We start from the raw sequence: 21,084 nt of genomic DNA, 5'->3' as shown, positions 1-21,084 counted from the left end.
TGGCGGTGAAGTCTTAACTTCCGGATTGCGTAAGGCGCTGGCAACACCTTGACAGAGCCCTCTCCGCGACCTCTCTTGGGATGGCAGCCGAGATTTGACGCTGTTTTCTGAATTTCCGGAGGTATACCCTACAAAGCAGCGTGCGTCGAATGCTCGATGTGTAGCGAGCGACTTAATTCGAAACCGCGACGTTTCTTGAAAAACGGATATAAAAGGGTTCCTCCAGGGAGGATGGGCCAACTTCATTTCCATATTTTTAATGAATTTCTTTTCGAACGACGCGTTGTTTGAGGGCGGATCAGACGCGCGTCATTTCTCGCTAATCTCGGCTGATTGGATTATTGCTTACATCATCGAGGCCCATTTTTCTCGTTTTCCCCATTAGTCTCTCTGGAGTATGGTCTTCTCGCGAGATAACCTCTTTAAGGACCCTTCTTTTACGGAGAGGGCCCAGTTTTTCCGAAAGAATAATGCAATAATCTAAACGCCACCGAGAATAATACTCCATCACGCTAGCTAGTCGGGCTTCGCTTTCGGCAAAAAACGGAACGTATAACCTCGGATGAAGACGGCGAGTGCGACTTTTAAACTTCTCACCGCGTTCCGCTGAAAAAGTAGAGCCAAGTGAACTGACGCTGGGAGGAGCGCGGCTTGGAGTAGCGGCCAACGGGTGCCAGAATGCATTCCAGCGATAGCCAAGTAATAGAAGCAATTGTATCGATTGCTTTTCTTCGTTGCAAAACACAAAAGGGAAACGGAGGAGGAGAGAAGTTTTTCGCGCTCGTTCCAGCCGAAGAATATAAAAGCAACGAGTCCGAAACGTACGACAACGGCGGAGAATGCGACTTCCGTTTGGTCACTTCCGTTCCCAGATTACTGGCCTCTCTCGGCGCTGGAAAAGGGACGAAGCTAAAAGGAAAGAGTTGATATACTGGAAGTGCTTTTCTCAGAAGGGAATCGTAAGGAATAAGGACGCGGCTTGTACCCTGTCCTCACCGCTAAACTCGTTTCTTTGAACGACCACGCTTGGCCGCAGTTCCAAGTCGACGCCTAATTCTTTCTACCTAAATTTTCGTTCCCAACAACTGAATTACCCGTGTCCTAGCTCTCCTGGTTCCTCCGCCAATTACGCCTCGCCGCTTAACCGGGGTTTACCAATAAAGTAGACGCGTCATTTGTGCGATTTTTTTAAACCACTTTGAAATAATAATAAAAAATTTAAATATTAGACGCTTTTTTAAACCACTTTGAAATAATAAAAAAACTCAAATATTTCACACTTTTTTAAACAACTTTGGAATAATAATAAAAAACTCAAATATTTGACGCTATTTTAAACCACTTTGGAATAATATTAAAAAATTCAAATATTAAACACTTTTTAAACAACTTTGGTATAATAATAAAAAAAAACTCAAATATTTGACGCTTTTTTAAACACTTGGGAATAATATTAAAAAATTCAAATATTAGACACTTTTTTAAACGACTTTGGAATAATAATAAAAAAACTCAAATATTTGACGCTATTTTAAACCACTTTGGAATAATATTAAAAATTTCAAATATTAAACACTTTTTAAACAACTTTGGAATAATAATAAAAAAACTCAAATATCTGACGCTATTTTAATGCACTTTGGAATAATAATAAAAACTCAAATTTTTGACGCTTTTTAAACCCCTTTGGAATAATAATAAAAAATATTTGGCGCTTTTTAAAAATACTTTGGAATATTAATAAAAAATTCAAATATTATACACTTTTTTAATCCACTTTGAAACAATAATAAAAACTATCAAATATTTAACGCTTTTTTTAAACTACTTTGGAATAATATTAAAAAAATTCTAGTGTTGTTAATTTTCCGGAAAAATGAAATGTGGAAAAATTTCCAAAAAAATTTCTGGAAAATTTTCCTTCAATCGGAAACATAACAAAATTCAACATAAATTACTTTTTAAGGGTTTTTAATGTTTTTAACTTTTTATCGATATGAAATGTCTAATATCAGTAAAACATACTACAAAACATTAATAGTGTTACATTGTTAATCAGTTTAAACTAGTCTAGAGGTTTAATTTTACTTTCAGATTCGACAAAATTAGACGAAAATGCCGCTTTATATAAATTTGCAAACAATATTAGACTAATCATGGAACTAAAACTTTTTTTAATTTTTTTTTTTGGAAAAATACGGAACATTTTCCGGAAAATAGGCCTCGGTCATTTTCCGCGGAAAATTTTAAACCACCTTGGAATAATAATAAAAACACTCAAATATTTGTAACTTTTTTAAACCACTTTGGAACAATAATAAAAACTCAAATATTTGACAATTTTTTAAAACCACTTTGAAATAATATTAGAAACTCAAATATTTGACACTTTCTTAGATTTGGGTACATTTGTTCGAGTTTCATTCGTCCGAACGGTGGTACAAATGTCCGAATGATCATTTGTCCGAATGCCGGAAAACAGGATCGTATGACCGAAAACGTATTTCATTTGCCCGAAAAAATTATCACAACTTTTGTTCTAGATTTAGTCGTTCAATTTATGTTAACTTTACTGGCGAATTTCATTTGTTCGAATAATCGTTTGTCCGTTTTTTCGAACATTAGGAATTGGTTGGTTTTTTTTTAAATATTGTTAATATAAGAAAATAGTAACAATAACGTGAACCTAACCTAACCTAACCTAAAATATCCACAACAAAAACAGTTATAAGAAATACTTATTTCGCGACAGAATTCGGACAAGTGATGCTACCGATTCGGACGAATGAAACAAACAAGTTGTCCAATTCGAACAATTGAAACATTTGTTATTTCGGCGGTTCGGACGAATGAAATTCGAACATTTGTTCCACCGTTCGGACCATTGAAATTCGAACAAATGTACGTACCCCCTTTCTTAAACCACTTATTTAATTTAATGTGATCTGTAGGTGCCGTTTGTTATAATAGACATTCGAAGAGACTCACGAAAATGTATCATCATAAACATCGACGTCAAACTCAGATACTTTCATGGTATTTGAATTTCCCATATCATTTAAAATTTTATTTCTGTGACGAAGGACACACGACGACGAAATCCTCGTTTAGACAGTAGTATATTATTTATAATGAATAGCTTACCTCACTTTTTTGTCGTCGTGTATCAGGCTTTACTAAAATGGTATTAAAGTGTACTTAATATTTTACCAAGAGGATGTAACAGCTATTTGCTATAAGATAATTCGAAAACTTCCAGACGCTCGCCTTTGTAAATTTTCATAAGCTGCTAATCTTAACATTTCGTAATATACTTCGTAAGATCCCAGAGAAAGATAAATTGTAAAGGCAAATTTTAACAAAGTTTGAAATCTACCCTTTTAAAAAGTGATTTAATGATTTTCAAAGCAGCGGATTAACAGAAAACAAAATGATTCGTCATTTTTAATTTTTAATCCATTGAGAAATTTCGATATTTTCAAAAACAGCTGTGGTCGTTTACTCTGAGGAAGTTACACACTATTTCAAATGTAGTACCAGGGCTATTCAACTTTAGGAGGTTGAATTAACCCCATTAAGCAGATTTGCTTTTTCCAAATCCCCCTATTTTTTATGACATCTAGGTATTTTTTTATTAATAACACCAAGAGCGCATAGAAGTAACTAAGAACTATGAAAATTCTAAATTATTATTAAATATGTGTTAAAGGTCAGTCATGTACATAAGATAACGTTAAGAGAAATTAAAACCACTATTGTACAGTAAAACGTTTTTATATTATTATAAAAACGTTAAGTAATTAATTAAATATATAAATAAATTTAAGTAAATAATTAAATATATAAATAAATTTAAGTAAATAATTAAATATATGAATACATTTAAGTAAATAATTAAATATTTAAATAAATTTAAGTAAATAATTAAATATATAAATAAATTTAAGTAAATAATTAAATACATAAATAAATTTAAGTAAATAATTAAATATATAAATAAATTTAAGTAAATAATGAAATATATGAATAAATTTAAGTAAATAATTAAATATTTAAATAAATTTAAGTAAATAATTAAATATTTAAATAAATTTAAGTAAATAAATAAATAAATAAAGTAAATAATTTTTACAAAATTTATGTAAATAAATAAATAAGTAAATAGTTTTCACTAAATTTATGTAAATAAATGAAGTAAATAATGTTTACTAAATTTATGTAAATAAATAAATAAAGTAAATAATTTTTACTAAATTTATGTAAATAAATAAAGTAAATAATTTTTACTAAATTTATATAAATAAATAAATAAAGTAAATAATTATTACTTAATTTATGTAAATAAATAAATAAAGTAAATAATTTTTACTAAATTTATGTAAATAAATAAATAAATAAATAAATGAAGTAAATAATTTTTACTAAATTTATGTAAATAAATAAATAAATAAAGTAAATAATTTTTACTAAATTTATGTAAATAAATAAATTAAATTAATTTTACTTAATTTAAGTAAATAAATAAATAACGTAAATACATTCTACTAAACTATATTCATAATTATCAGCTAGCTAGCTAGGCTAATACCCAAGGCACCACCTTAGGCCTAAGTCATCCAGCGACTTTTAAAGCCATTAATTCAGGTGGCCGGGTTACAATGAGTAGGACCCCACTATAATTGTTTCCGTGTTTGTTCATAAATCAATATATAATTCGCCTCCTTCAGCCAGATGAGGGCGCACTAACAATTAAAGTGTAACTTATCGTTCATCGCTAGTTTCTATTATAGGGTCGTTATCCGACCTCCTAAAAGTTGTCGTAGTTTATAGAACGTTCATGATTTATATTGTATTTGTATGAACAAATTTTCATATAATATTTATTAAACCTTTACACTGATAAAGTGTTACGTAAGACCGCGTTAGTGAACAACAATATTGGGAATTTACAATTTAGCTAACCGTTTGAAAATATCGAAATGTTTCAGAATTATAAAGATCCATTCAATCCAAGAACTTTTCTTTGGGGATGTCCTCAAATCATAAATTTCTTCCGTGTTCTCTGGCTCATCCAGGTCATGGTCGAATAATTTCATTTCCTGTTTATCGAGAAATGGAAAGGAAATGTAATTTTGTCTCGTAGGTCGGCATTTCCTTATTACCTTCTTATATCTGATCCGTTCTTTAACATATAAGGATCGGTAAAGCGATTTTGTCTCGGCCGAAACGCTAGTCCACCTTCGTCGCAATTCTTTGTAAAGTTTCTCAACGGACATGCGATTCATTTCTCTGCTCACTTTGCGCCGTTCTTGATGATAAAATAAAAGGTAGGCTGAACTGGAAAGAAAGTAGATGAACCCCAAAGATTCGAAGTCACCAAAAAAGTCGAAATATAATATTGCTTTGGTCCCATTCGACCGAAATCCCATTCGTTCGAAAACGATTTAACATTGAGTCCCAATCGATCGAAAATACCCCAATTATGCGGTTTACAGCCCAATTTTGCACGTTTATATTATTTTTTATAGTACATCAAATTTCGTTTTTATGAGACGTTTTTTAAATAGGTTTACTTCTTATATAAATAAGTGTTGATAGTCTTATTGGAGCCAGTTAGCTAAAATGGAGAAAATAGCTCACAAAGGAGGGTTTGACGCAATTGCTACAAACTTAACCATTCACATTAAAAAATGAAATTGTTCGAATTATTGTATTCTTGATATAAATAAAAAGTTCAAAGCATAACTATATTTATAAAAGCGCGCCACCCTAGGGAAGTGAGAGACTAACCTAACCTAACCTAACCTAACCTAAACTAACCTAACCTTACCGTTAGTACACCTGTAGCAATTTTGTTTAGGTATAACGTTTTTTGCGTACCCTGCTATATCTCGGGGCAGAAGTGAAAAACAAAACAAAAGGTCCCAATGAACCGAATCCGCCTTTTGGGCTATATTTCGGAAACATATTGAATTCGGTCGAATGGGATTTCGATCGAATGGGAATATACCATAATATTAAATGCTTGAGAAGACCGTAGTATTTAAGATTTATTAAAAGTGCTGTTTTATATTTCAAATAAGGACGATAATCATCTAGCTAGGCTAATACCCGAGAAACCACCTTAGGCCCAAGTCATCGAGATACTTTTAATGAAATTTATTCAGATGTTAACACCTTCCTACACTCGCAATTAAGGTAATCAAGTTTAAAATGTTTATAATTATTATAATTACAGCGGTTTCTTTGGCACTTTCTCGTAGACCTTCGCGCGCTTCATCTGTGCTTGCTCATCGCTACTGGAAGTTTTGTCCATTTCCCAGAACCTTCGTTTTGTCTTAATAGACGTGGTATGCAAATAAATTAAACAAAACAATATCTACATTTTTATACTTATGAATAAAGTAAAGCAATGGTAAAAGTTAAATTTAATATTCCTTCGAGACGGTTAAAAAATGAAAACTAATCAACGCTTGGAGAAAATTACCTTTTGGCGGGTTATGTGAATTTTATGCTCCGGAGGCAAATTAGCCATTTTACAATTTGTCCAAAAAAACCTTTTTTTCGGTGACCACGACTCTGCAATACGGTTTTATTTCGCGATTAACGACGCAAAGGTATAGAATGTTACCGAACCTTGATTAGTCAAATTAGACCTAACTTCTGAAATAAAAATCAAGTTTGAAATTGAAATAAATTAAACCACGCGTTATAGTGACTTCTACCTCGATCTGCGTGGCTCGCGCACCCGTGATTTAAATCCGTTCTACAGTGCTCTAAAATCCTTTCGATTCTTATTTCACGTTGCACTTGCGTGCTCAGATCTGCACCGATCAGCTTTAGGCCGTTCCATTTATCCATCTATATAATTACCGGATCAGCCGAATGCGATAGATTCATTGAGTTTGGAATATAACAAAAGTTACAAATTGGACTTCGGAAATCGTATAGTTTTGTGGGACAAATTCCTAATTATATAATTAAACGGTGGCTCCATCTATTTACATTATTACGGTAGTCTGTGCTCCGATAAGGTTGTCTTCATATGATTCCAAAGCTTTAGCCGTTGCCTACGTTATATTACAAAGGCCCGTGCAACACCTCCTGCCAAAAGGGGCTGCATTTTAACGACACCATGACACAAAAACTTATATTAAAACTATTTAAATTAATTAGATTTGTATTCTCGCCTTTTTTTCTTCAATTCTGGGTGTTAAAATTCTGTGAAGAAGCTAAAAAAATTAATCCATTATAATGCAACAGTTAACAATTTTCTTAGCCCTTGGTTCTAAAAGTTGAAGTTAAAAGGAACCACCTATGGACTGCATTGTAAAGGATGATAAAATTAGCGAATAAGTAGATTAGTCCATTATGAAAAGGGATATTAAAGCTAAACCCTAAACAAATTTGAAGAAATTTAAAAACTTACTAATAGCTCGTACCGATAGGTCTTCGAGCAAACAAAAAGACGCGAAACTCCGACTAAACATTTTTAATGTTTAGGCTTAGTTTCTCTTTTCGGTGTTATAGTCACAAGCCAGATTTCCTGCACGGTACTGACGAGTCCCAAATAGGACGAAACCGGTCTACCGTTGGAATTTCTGGCTATTTTATTTCATTTAATTTAGTTTTAACTCGAAGATCTATTTGGTCCGAGTTTTGTGTCTTTTTGTTTGCTCGAAGACCTATCGGTACGAGCTATTAGTAAGTTTTTAAATTTCTTCAAATTTGTTTAGGATTTAGCTTTATTGAGCGGAGTGAACGAGCGAAGCGAGTGAGTGGAGCTCTCACTGTGGTGACTTCAAAGGGAAAGTTGGCTGTGTGTGTGTGGGTATGTGTGTGTGTCGCACTTGGGGGAGAAGTGAAAGGGACTCTGAACGAGACGGAGAAGAGAGAGGGAAATTCGCGGTAATGTCCGGAAGAGAGGGAGACCTTCGCCGCGAGAGAGGGGGGGGGGAGAAAAGAGAGGGGGGGACAAGGCACTGCCGTTCAGGATATAATTTAGGCGAAAAATAAAAAGTGGACTATTTGTACTAATAAACTGTTTGTAGCTTAATAAAATTCGTATAGTTTTCTTTTGGTATTAATGTTCAATTAACATAAATACGACATTACTAAAGTTATACAACTCTTCGACAACTCCGTAATTCACGATTATCGTAGAGCCCACGCTCCGCTCAAGTCTTTGTCGAGAATGCCGGCTCCGGGTTTTGAGACGTCCTAGTTATCCCTTTTCATAATGGACTAATCTACTTATTCGCTAATTTTATCATCCTCTAAAAGTTGAAGCCTGGCTGTTGCCTAAGAAACAGGGTCTAGGGTAATTTTTCGAGCTTTTAATATTACTCAGTATTTCTTAACGCTATTTGAAATAATTATTTTTTCTAAGCCTTTGTCGTGGAAATTTGTGACGCTTTTCTAATCTCGTTCATTTTTGCGTCTACTTTGAGAGTGATAGTCTTAGTCTTAAGCCTTGGAAAATGTAAAGCTTACGTTGTTCATTCGCATAACCATCTAAATATTTGAATTGATATTCAATTTGATATATTTTTATGATCATTTTAAATTATCGAAGAACTTCGGTGTTAAAATAAATAGGGTTTTCTTAAAACCATTCATTTACGAAGTACATTTGTTTTTATCGATGGCATCCGTCGGCACGTCACCAGAAAGCAAAAGCCAAGTAACTCGAATTAGGTGGTTTTTGATTTAAATTGGGATTTAATTTATACGATGATTTCTGATAGCAGTAGTGAAAACTGTAGTCCTTTATCACAATTATTCGAGACAATATAAGTTTTTAAAAACGCACGTGCCTTAATTATCCCCTACTCTCAAATATTTAAATCGATACTTCTCAAAATTCCAGACCAAACGTTATTTGGTTTTTACTTTCAGGAGACGATATAGTCTTTCAACAGCCAATCAAAAGTTAATTATCGACGTCACACAGTTTCACGTCATTATTCAAGGCAAAAACAAATGTTTCTTTATTGTCATCTAGGAGCAACAAAGACAAGGAGAACGCAGCTAGCCTTTAAACACGCTAACACAGTGTTGTGTACAAATTTCATTGGACGAGCCTTATCGCTGAGCGTTTTACGGAAAGGGGGAAGACAATTTAAGAATTTTCCCCTTCCGACGGCAGCAGGCAGTAAAGCGTCTAACCGATGAAAAATGTACGCAAGAAAATGAATGACTTTTGACGGGTTGCGTTCTCCTTGTGTGGGGTGCTGTGTTTGTTGCTCCTAGGTGTGAACCTGGCAGAGCCTGCCGGCGTACCGTAGTATCTTCCCCGTTACGGGCAGAAAGGGGGAAAGATTACAGGTGCTCCTAGGTGCCATTGACAATTTACTGACCATCCTGCCGTTGACAGGTGCAAATGTTTGGATATTAACTGGATAATTTATCTTCCGGTGGCCCGCTTAATTTGCAAGTTGTACCGACGCGTTAGATCTTGGAGGAAGCACGTTCCTTGACATGATTAACATTATTCCCGTTTTTATATAGACAAAGCAATTACATAAAGTTGATAAAGATGCCGACCATAGCCATGGGATAAAGGTAGGTGATTGTTAACAACAACAGAGACCTACATGTAGATCGCGTAGAAATCATTTAACCCGCAATATGAAAATGAAAAGGGGGAAGAGTTACGCCCCCCCCCCCAAAGTAAATTACCCATGGTTTGATCCTATTAAAAAGACGAGATTTGGGTCCCCCTCGCTCCGATCCCTCTGTCAAACACAGGCGATTGTAAGAGGCGGGTTCTTATTAACGGCACATTAATTTCCCGAGGCAGAGCCAGTCCTAATTAGGGTCGCCGAAGAGAGAATTCGACCCCTCTTCCGCTACGTCGCCATCCCTAGAAGAAAAGGGGCCGAGAGACAAAAAAATGCACCCTTCGTTCGCGAGCGGGCCACAAACAAAAGGGAACCCAAAACCCGGCCGATCGATAATCCCTCTGGCTTGTGTTTCTTTAACAGGGGACCCTAAGTCAACTTAATTTAACCCCGGGACCCCAACCCACCTTCTGACCATCCCAGCAACCTCATCGTAGCTCGCTTCTTTTCTTCTTCGCCTTGATGACGCAAAAAATTCTCCACCGAGTTTTTAACAAACTTTTGTGTTGATCTTTCTGCTACGTAATTGTACGTAGCAGCCACCTGATTTTAGTCTTTCGGCCGCTCTCCTCGGGCCAATATTTTCATAATGAAAAAGGTTTTACAAGTCTTTATAACGTTCTAATTGCCTCCCAATTATACTTTTAAAAAGAACGTATTGCATTGGGATTTTTAAATTGTACACGGTTGTAGGTCATTTGACGTTTTTTTAGGTTGCATTTCGCTGAAAAGAAAAGCCCACTGGGGTAGACATTCGCTTAAAATGGATATTATATAACCGACTCTTACATAATAGAAGGACGGTATATTTTGGTGTAGATGTAGCGTAGGGTATTTGAGGTGGTCGGTAATAATGGTGTGGGAAGCGAGCGGGTGTTTGGTCCTCGTGTTACCATTAACGACGGCTAGCGTGAACTCTATCCATCTTATATTAAAAGATGGTGAGATGGAAAAAAATAACAACGAAGAAAAAGCGTGTACTTTTCTCGCCCATCTTTTGTTAGAGTGAGAAAATAACGGAGGCCTTCGAACCGTTCCCATCGCGGACAAAAAGTGGATTTTTTTACGAAAAGAAATATAGTTTCCAGCCTTAAAGAAATAGGCATCTTCGGTAGAACGAAGGTTTGAGGGGGTTTTTGGTTGCTTTTAAAACGCGAATAAAAAACTCTATTTACGTCTGGAAATTTTGTTTATCATACATGTAGTTATAAAATTATATAATGTTATTTATTCTGAAGTAATTCATTGCAATTCGCGACCGAAACGACTCTAGGGTTGCCACAGTTTTTTCACAATCAAATTCCCTGACTTTTCCAGGTTTTCCCTGACCATCTCCAGATATTTTCCCTGACTTATTTTGTGCCAAGATTTTGTATTTTTAACCTATATTCTAGAAAAAGTTTCCTATTTGCAACCGAAATTAAGGTAGCGCCCATGGTTGGACATAAGCATATTTTTTAATAGTCAGCCTGACTATAGTGAGCCTAATATCTTCATTTATTTTAATAGTCACTGACTAGTAGGGGTAAAAATGGGGGTATAAAACAAGAAGGACAACCAACATTTTGCTTTACCCGTTAGAATTAAAATAGGAGGTTATTATCTCTTGAGTTACATGACTTTGGCCGATCACAATTTTTTTTTAAATAAAATGGGATAGATGAATGATGAATTTACGATACGCCATATTCGCCATTATTTATGAATATTTGGGTATATTTTCACATGTCAATTTGACAAGTGAGCCCCTAGATTTCGATTAATTTTAGTACTCAGAATATTTATTTTAGTAGTCAAATGCCGTGACTAGTGTCTTATATCCAACCCTCGTAGCGCCTATGATCTAGCGTCTGCTACAGTCAAATTAAAAAGTCATAAGAACGTATTTTCTTAAATAAACTTATCAAAATATAAGCAAACGATGTAAAAATTATACTAAAATGTATGCAAGTAGCATTATTAATAAAGTCAAATAGAAAAAATTAATAGCGTCTGCTTTAGCCGCTACCTATCTAGGTTTCAATGGCGAACCAAAGGGGCCCAGGGGGCGTAGTGATAGTTTTCGGTCGTGATTCGCGAATCATAAGAAAAATATAATATTTAAATTGTGGTTTATTAGTAAGTAAATTTGTCACAGTAATAAAATAATGTAGTATTAAAATTGTGGTTTATTAGTAAGTAAATTTGTCACAGTAATAAAATAATATAGTATTAAAATTGTGGTTTATTCTGAAGTAAATTTGTCACAGTAATAAAATAATATAGAATTGAAATTGTGGTTTATTCTAAAGTAAATTAATTACAACAGTAAAATAACATAGTAAATATAAAATTGTGATTTAATTTCATTGATAAATCTTTTACTGTGACGCCTTTAAAATTGTTAACTTTGACCTCGGATATCTCAGATCACAGATTGAATGGTACGTTTGGAAATTAAAGTCCACATTAAAGTGCTTAAGCCGAAATATCTCAAATATTTAAAAAGAAATCGACGACCTAGAAATTTTTTGGTTATATAAAATATTTCATTTAGTGTGTTTTCTGCTAAAACGTACAATTTTAAATTGGAAAGAGTGACGTCAAGAATATATTCAGGTTAACTTGTAAGTTGTAACAAATTAAATGTTTGTTAAAAGGTTTATATACTGGTTTAAATTGAATAGGTGATTCTGAAATATAATATCGACAAATACATGTACAAAAGAGTAAATTTTTTTGGGCGTGCGCTCTTGAAGTTGTATTAGTAGATTAAGGATCGCGCGATTTTGCGCGCGCGTTGGAAATGAAAAAAGAAGCGCGCTTAAATATTTTAACCATACAACAGAAAGTAACCAAATCATGTGACCACCGATCTTTTTCGGAATCACCTATTGCGCCTAAACTTGTATATAATAAATATACAAGATGATACATATGAGGTAAGCCAGGGTACACGACAACAAAATTTAATGTTTAGCCAATGCTCACAGTCATGTACCATGTCCGATTTTGAAACCGGATCCAGTTTTGGAAAGGAAACAATTTCGTGCGTCGATCGGTGTTTGTCACGTGCAAGAGTGTCACGAATTTGTATTGGTTGAAAAGGCGATGTTTCGGTGTATTAGGCCTAGGTCGAATACTTATTCAATATTTAAATATTTAAAATAGCAGAAAGTTTCTCCGTTTTTTAAACTTTCCATAAAGGTATTAATCGACTTTCTACTGTGAACGGTTTTTGAAACATTTGAAAAACTAAGTGTCCAGAAACCTGTGTCCGCTTTGTTCAAACACGTTTTTATGTCGTGGTGTACCCTGCTTTAGCAAAATGTCTGAAATGAGTGCAAATTCTTTTAGAACGATGCTCAACCATCTAAAATCACAGTGGCCTGCAGATTTCAACAATCAATCAATCAATTTCATTTTTTTATTTACTATAAATTGTTTTACATTATGAGAATTACGAATGTCACGATTTATGTTATTTTGGGGATTAGTTGGTTTAATTCGAAAAATTTTTTAAGATAAAATTATGATATGCATTCTCGAATTGGTTGGAATAACCCGCACCGATAATAAAATTCGACAAATAAAGGGTGATACGAAACTATTTTTAGAAATAAATTAAAATAAAGTGAAATTTTTATATAAAATATAAATGAATCAATAGAATTCGATAAACTTGGATAAAGATGACCTAGGCCTATCCATTACGTATTAAAAATATTGCCTAAACCTTCAAAGCGAGTGCGGTTTCCCTAGAATTCGAAGAAATATTTACAGTTTTGGTAAAGCAGGAACGATGACAAATTGAAAACCATAAGTGCTTAGACAGTACCGACTCCCATAGGTCGATTTCGGAAGTAAAGTGTTTGTATACTGCCTTCCCCCTATCTCGTGGAGACTCTTCCCCTACTCTGTAACATATTAATGACTAACCTTCTGTTCTACCCTTAAAATGTCGTATATTTAGAAGTCTCATATTTAATTCAAACAAAGTATTTGCACTTTGTAGTAAAGTACATTCCTTATGGGAAATAGTAAGCCCCTTTTTGGTTAGCCTATGAAACCTAGATAGGTGGATCCGCTATAGGAGACGCTATTAGTTTTTCCTCATCGTTATTCGTAAATTTTACTTAATAAATAATGATGCTTGCCTTTTAATATAATTTTTGCGTCATTTGCTTATATTTTGATAAGCAAATATATTATTTAAGTATAAACTAGAGTTGTTAATTTTCCGGAAAAAAATGAGGAAAAATTTCCCGAAACATTTCCGGAAATCGGAAAAATAAAAATTGAAACATAAATTTCTTTTTAAGGGTTTTTAATGTTTTTAACTCTTTATTGATATAAAAAGTCTAATAACAGTAAACATACTACAAAACATTAATAGTGTTACATTGTTAATCAGTTTAAACTAGTCTAGAGGTTTCGTTTTACTTTTAGATTCGAAAAAATGAGGCGAAATTGCCGCTTTATTTAAATTTGCAAACAATATTAGACTAATCATTATTTTTTACGGAAAAATACGGAAACTTTCCGTAAAAAAGTCCTCGGTCAGTTTCCGCGGAAAATTTTCTGACCTACAACTCTAGAAAAAACGCTCTTATAACTTTTTTAATTTGACTATATATAGCAGACGCTAGATCGTAGGCGCTACCTCGTAGAAGTTAGTGCCGTTACACCACCTACAATAGTTTCGGTCGCGAATAGTAATTACATAATTGTAATTATAATATAAGTTTATAGTTTGTTTAAGAAAAATATATTTTATATTTCACGTTTCAAAAGGTAAAGGTAAACCAAATATGAAGTAAAATTTGAAGCTGGTTCTCGTATGGCGTTTGATGCTTTCTAAAGAGTTTCTAGTTGGAAAATGTAGCTGAAATAGCAATGACTCGCTTTCGTAATCTTTCCAATTGCCGAAAATCGTTTTATTACAATTACAATGACATTTTAAATACAATCATTCAAATGGACGTCTTGCAGGACGCGTTTGATTACGGCAGTCTTATAGTCGCCCCGGGCCTCGTCCTTGTTGCATTGAGAATTAGGCTCTGGAGGGAACATTGACTATTCCAATTGTTCCCCCTTCTCGAATCGTTTCACTTACTCGGAATAGGCGCTTTAATTTTATGATCAGATTTGACCTTAATGTTCTCACATAATCATTGTTCCTTTGACTTATTAAATGATCTCGTGGTGAACCTCTAAAATGATAGTTTCCTCTTCTACAATAGACCCAAAGTGGACTTCAGTTTCCCCTTTCCATAAAAATTGGCTGAGGCTAACGCTAATAGCATATGTAACATAATTACTCATAAGTATGCCAGTGTACCTTTATTCTATTCTAAAATCTTCACTAACGGTTTGTTTCACCACGAACCAGTAACAAGGTGGACTGCGTTTTATTCATCCCAGCAAAAGTAGCATAAGACCCAAAAGTGTGTCAGAACGGTATAGTAGCTAATGAGAGTTTGTCGCAAAGTAAAAAAGGGAAACGAAGTGGGGTCGGAAAATACGTCATCAAAATCGAGGAACTCCAGCGCCACCGAGTGAGTGGTTTTAGAACGTATGTCAACGGGCGAGTAAATCGAAGAGATAAAATCGCACCAGACTATAGACTAAATATAAAGTTGCTAGTACTATTCCAACTAGTAGGGTATGTAGTCTATAGTGTGACTAGTCTCACTAGAAATTTTACAACTCCTTCTGCGTTGAGTTTGCAAGTTCTCTCCCCACTGGTTTAAGGGGTTTTCCCCCGAGTTTTTCGGTTTCCCCTTCCATAAAAACTTGTCTAGGTTAACTGTAATAGTTAGTGTAGGGAGCTGTTGGCTCGATCTCGTGGCATGCAGGGCTGGCCACCACCCTCCTACGCATTGTAACCCGGCCACCTGAATTAAGGGCTTCAAAAGTCGCATGATGACTTAGGCCTAAGGTGGTGCCTTGGGTATTAGCCTAGCTGATTATATTTATTATTTATTATTATAGGTACAGCTGACACACTTTTGGGTCTTATGCTACTTTTGATCCCAGTAATTTTGGGAGTCACAATTTAAGCCAATGGAAAACCTCTAAATTTAGCAGAATTTTTTTGTGTCGGAATTTTAGTCAGCCAAGTCTAGCCAAGGAAGATACACGCTATATCTTCCTTGGTTAAAGCAAGTCTCGGATCCGACTTGTTTCGAATGTCGCCAAAAATAAAATCTAAACAAGTTATTCAAGCTACAAAAGCCCACAATAGTTGATTTTATTAAATAAAAAGTGGTCTTGCCCAACTAGTTAAAATGTTGCTCTTACGCCACAAGACACAGCTTTATTTATTCTACCTAGGAATATGAATGGAAAACTGTATTCGTACCTACGCTAACGTAGTTCGAGCTAAAATTTAACCTAAGCCTATAGCCTCATCTTACGGCAGGCCGTGTTACTAGATTAACATTAACTATTATTTATCTCTTTTTTATTTTTGGAAAAAAGAGTATAATTGTGTTCTTGGAATATTAAATAGATCTTAAAAAAAATTGATTTGAAAAAATTCAACGGTTATATTGTGTAAATTGGCACGTGCTTGCTCGGAAGGGATAATCTTATTGGCTAAGACAAATGCGGATAAATATTGCTAAGCCCACGTGATTCTATTTTATTATCAGAATAAATAATTACACGTGCGACGAAAAAATGGGTGATATCATCGAGATTCACGCGTTTTTAATTTAAAAACCCTTCCTTTTGACGGTTTTTATTTTGGAGTGAATAATTTCTTTTAGCGTCTATTGAACGCTTTTCCTTGTTTCGTTCTAAAAACTATAAAAACACGTGGCGTGCCCACAACTAGCAGACGAAAATATTTCCTTAAGTTCCAACTATTTCCGCTAGATGTCTACATTGTATTAAGTTCAGTAGTTTAACTTTGCCAAGCCTACCTACCTAGTCTACTCCATAATTTCCATCCTCCTAGATTCGACGCGCGCACAATTTGCACGCGCCCTAGAAGAACCAATATTCCTCTAGCGACTGAAGCGCGCGCTCGTAGCCTTGTGACGTAAGAGAAACATTAAAACAATAAGGTAACGTTACTTTATAAAAAGGACTAATCGTATCCCTCATTTAGTACTTGCGCTATAGTAGCTTTTTCATGTGTTTTTTATTTATTTTACTGAAAGAGCCGAGAATCGTTTGAAAAAATCTATCCAAATGGCCGATAGCTTCTCCCCTCAGCACTTCCGTAGCCCCACCCTCAAATTCAAGAGTTTTCGCGTCCCTTTAACTGATATTGATATCCTTTTGCGGTATATTACGTAACGTACTCTATTATTGAAATTAATCAACGATTAAATCCCTAAACAAGTATCAAATTATCGAATGTTTGAAAACTCCGGGCGGAGGTACGACGGTGCGATATAGCGGGATACCAAACCTTTCGTTCAATTCCATTTAGTTCCGCGCTGGTTGACTTGTCCTAGTCAATTTGTCCAAGATGCAGCTGCGCCTGTGAGCCAGCGGATAAATAAATGAGTTTTCTGGAAATTTTGGGGAGCTAATTTTACTTTTAAATTAAAGCACTTGTAAGTTCGTTGCTAATCCGGAAACTGGCTCCGTGTGGGTGGGTGGGTTTGAAAGCGGCCGTCCCGTGGGGGATATTTATATTCAAAATAAAACGCGAACGGGTACGGCGTTAGATTTCATTATCTCTCGAAGGAGCCGCGGCTGCAGTCGAGAAAGGGATAAACCTTTAATTCATTATGGTTCTCACCGTTGGGAAAATCGGCCCGTCCCCAAATGGCAGGCCCAGAGAGAGAGAGAGTAAGTTGGCATGCCGCTTCACCTAAGTCGTTGCGGATGGATATAAATGACAAGTGACAGCCCGTAAATGAAGTGACGCGGAGGAGGGCGTACGACCCGTTAAAGGACCCCCCAACGCCCTTACTTCAAATCTCTTAATTAACGTAACATCATTTCGGAGTGAATCTCTTTTCATCCCCCCGTTGCTACCCCTTTCTCATCCATTTATTCGCGGATAAAATCCCATTTTCCACACTTTTTCACGGTTTTCGGATAATGGTTATCGTATAGTTTGGGTGTAACCACTAATGTATTGAGGTTATCGGATAACATGTGGCGGCCACTATGGCTCCGTTTTCTTGATTCCTGGCCTTCACTAAAGCGTTGGTTACACCTTAGACCAAGAAACACAGGGACGTCACACGGTAGATATTTCGCGCCCGAAGCTTCGTTGCGGCTGCCTATTTATCTCGTGCTGTGTCGCTAGTAGCGAAGGTTAGTCAATTTTTAATTGGCTAAATTTGAGTCACGTGCACAGCCCTACAATCTGTCAGCACGTGGCCTGCAACAGCATGGCTCCAAAAAACTAAATTTCTTGTATGTTTTTTAATATTAAAAAAATATAAAATAATTTAAAAATATGTAACTCTTAGCTGATTATTTATTTTTTTCAAGTTCTTTAAAAAACGTTATTTTTATCTATCATGGATGGTGCTTATTGACTATCTGTATCACCTAACCCCCCTCTATTTACCGCAGCCGCAACAAAACCCCGCCGAAAAATAAAGCGTTGGGTATGCCATGAGCGAGACGTCCCTGTGTTTCTTGGTCTAAGGTTAAACACTAGAGCTATGTCGGTTTGAATGCCAGTTTTGACCGCCGACGGTAATAGTTCTTTCTATAAATTCGGGGGGGTTGAAAGGGGACAAGGAAAGCATGCTTCTGGCGGGTCACGGATGAGGTCATAATTATCAAAAATATTTAAACTGAATTTCTAAAATAAATAACTTACTATTAATCAGTAGTTAACCGAAGGATTTAAGACCAAATTACCGGAAACCGGATATAATAACTGCCAACTTGGATTATGCGTAAATATAGTTGGACGCGTTGTGACGTTTCAGTGACGTGTCAGAGACATGTTAGACAAGTTGGGCAAGCCTAAAAAATTTATAGAAAGAACTATTCGTTTCACCCATTGAATTGGGAATAGTACCGCTAGAATGACAGAGGCGCGTTCGGGAGCCGTGGTTTCGCGAAACATATTCTAAAATTTCGAGTCGGTGCATTCAGCCGTCAACTATATCATTATACGGGTGGCGCCATCTATTACTTTCCAAGTACACTAGTACCATTAATTCAATTGTATGCGATATAATTCCCGCCGCTAACAGCGGATGGCGCCACCAATAAATGATAGAGTTCTCAATTTTGCAAAAATTGTTTCGCGGAAGGCAGATTGAAATTGGCATTCTAGCGGTATTCCCAATTCAATGGTTTCACCCCGGTTCGCTTATAGCCAAGGCTTAACGTCATTTCAAATTTTGACCAGAATTTTGAAAATACTAATACCATAACTAACATAATAACAATAAGTATGACAATTAACGAGATTTCCAACCAAACTGATTTTCATAGCTATTGCGTAATCAAGATGTTTTCTCAGCACAGAGCCCTCTAGTGTCTAAAATACGTGAGACTTCCGTTAAGCCGAAATATCTGGTTTTCGATAGATAGGCGGAATATTAGGCCATGGAGGAAGCACGTGACTGATACTGCGTTCAGTCAATAGGAGCGGACATCTCCATAGAAGAGGAGGGGTTCAAAAATCAAGTGGCTCTGCCGAACGGCGGAGACACGAACTTCGTGAAAATTGTTTTTTCTCCCTAATGCTTTTCCTACGGGAATTTGTTTTCCTAACTGTGTTGCAATTCGGAGACTTTTTAATAATTTTAGTGTTTGTACTCAACTTTGAATTTTTCATATGATTTTTAGTAAGTTTCCAGGTTTTATTTAAGACTACTTTCATAATTTTCCCTTAATTATTTCGCTTGTAATCTACTTTTAAAATCGACGAAAATTTTAAGGCGAGGAAATGAATCCCCCGCCTTTGGGACCTGTATTTGTGCTAGGCCTCGGTTTTAATGTTTGGAATTTAAAAATCATTGAAAACTAGTTATCTATAACGAAGCGATTTTACGGATAAGTGTGAACTAGGAGCAACAAACACAAGGAGAACGCAGCTAGCCTTTAAACACGCTAACGCAGTGTTATGTACAATTTTCATTGGACGAGCCTTAACGCTGAACATTTTACGAAATGGGGAAGACAATTTCCAAATTTTTCCCTTCCGACGGCAGCAGGCGCTAAAGCGTCTAACCAATGAAAACTGTACGCGAGAAAATGCACGATTTTTGACGGGCTGAGTTATCCTTCTGTGGGTTGCTGTGATTGTTCATGGACTCTGTATCTCTAACGGGACGGGAAAAGCAGCTTAACAGAGGTACCCCCTCACTGTCCAAAAAGTGTCCATTTGCGTCCTACTTCGTATTAACTGAAATAAGTAAGTAAGTAAGTAATCAGCTAGGCTAATACCCAAGGCACCACCATAGGCCTAAATCATTTAGCGACTTTTAAATAGGCAGCCGTACTCGATTCTCAGGGCCGTCAAGGTCGTTTATTCCCATTCGACCGAAATCCCATTCGACCGAAAGAATTTTAAAATGTAGCCCAATTGGCGGGGTTATTTGGTGTTTTATTTATAAGGTATGTACTATCGAAGATCCATGTTTAGGTTAGGTTAGGTTAGGTTAGGTTAGGTTAGGTTAGTTTAGAGTTGGTTAAGTTTACTCTTTCAGTTTTGGTTCAGTTACTTCTGTATCTTTCTTTTTATTAAGACGGAATAAATAATTATTATTGATGTATAAATACCCTCTTTTATTAGCTATCCGCTCCATTGCAAACGACTTCAGTAACTAAATTGAAAACATAGCAAAAGCCAATTTATATAGCAGCGTTCGGTCGAATGGGACACATAAAAGCGTTCGGTCGAATGGGACACCTCAAAAACCGACTTCGGTCGAATGGGACTAAAGCGTCAAGGTCATTCCGAAGAATGTAAACCCCCATTTCAAACGGAACGTTTTGTCGACCACGTGACGAATTATATGGCCTTGACAGCCCGAAACTTTCAAAATTCTTGAACCTCCCCCCTTTACAGAGAGACGGTGGCGGCGGCAGGAGATTTTGTATGGTGGAAGCTACAGCTTTTCCCGTCCGGCTAGAGATACAGTGTCCATGGTTTGTTGCTCCTAGGTGTGAACCTGGCAGAGATTGCCGGCGTAGCGGAGTACCTTCCCCGCTACGGGCAGAAAGGGGGAAAAATTACACGTGGAAAGGCAGAAGGGCGTGGTTTACCTTACGCGAACCGGCCGCTACCCACATATTCTCAGCTAACCCGAATTAATTCTTGGTTTAACTTAATTTATGGCTTTCCGGCTTGTACGTGATTGATGCGTTTGTCAAAGATTGAACCCTTTCACTGGGAAAATGGGATTTATAATTACTGACCAAATTCTAACGTCGCGAATATGACATTCCGTTTCATCGTTTGCTTATCACCTTAAATTAAATATTTTCCGATTAAGGTATTGAAATGGCGAGAGCCGTTACGTTGCAGCATCGTTGAAGCTAG

The 21,084-nt window shown here is 35.9% G+C and overlaps 1 protein-coding gene across 1 annotated transcript; it reads right to left on the bottom strand.

The window, feature by feature from the left end:
• Positions 1–4,893: 4,893 nt before the first annotated feature.
• LOC149923128 (uncharacterized) lies at positions 4,894–6,786 on the bottom strand. Its single transcript, XM_090163991.1, has 5 exons — positions 6,726–6,786; positions 6,488–6,663; positions 6,237–6,337; positions 5,163–5,337; positions 4,894–5,099 (listed from the first exon to the last, which is right to left on the bottom strand). Exons 2-5 carry the CDS (start codon positions 6,533–6,535, stop codon positions 4,947–4,949), a joined length of 477 nt encoding a protein of 158 aa, XP_090020117.1. The 5' UTR covers positions 6,536–6,663; positions 6,726–6,786; the 3' UTR covers positions 4,894–4,946.
• Positions 6,787–21,084: the final 14,298 nt, after the last annotated feature.

Source organism: Leiobunum rupestre, chromosome 11 (genome assembly GCF_980474605.1).
Source record: "Leiobunum rupestre chromosome 11, qqLeiRupe1.1.hap1, whole genome shotgun sequence".
Classification (NCBI taxonomy): Eukaryota; Metazoa; Arthropoda; class Arachnida; order Opiliones; family Sclerosomatidae; genus Leiobunum; species Leiobunum rupestre.
This window is presented reverse-complemented; position numbering and strand designations above follow the sequence as displayed.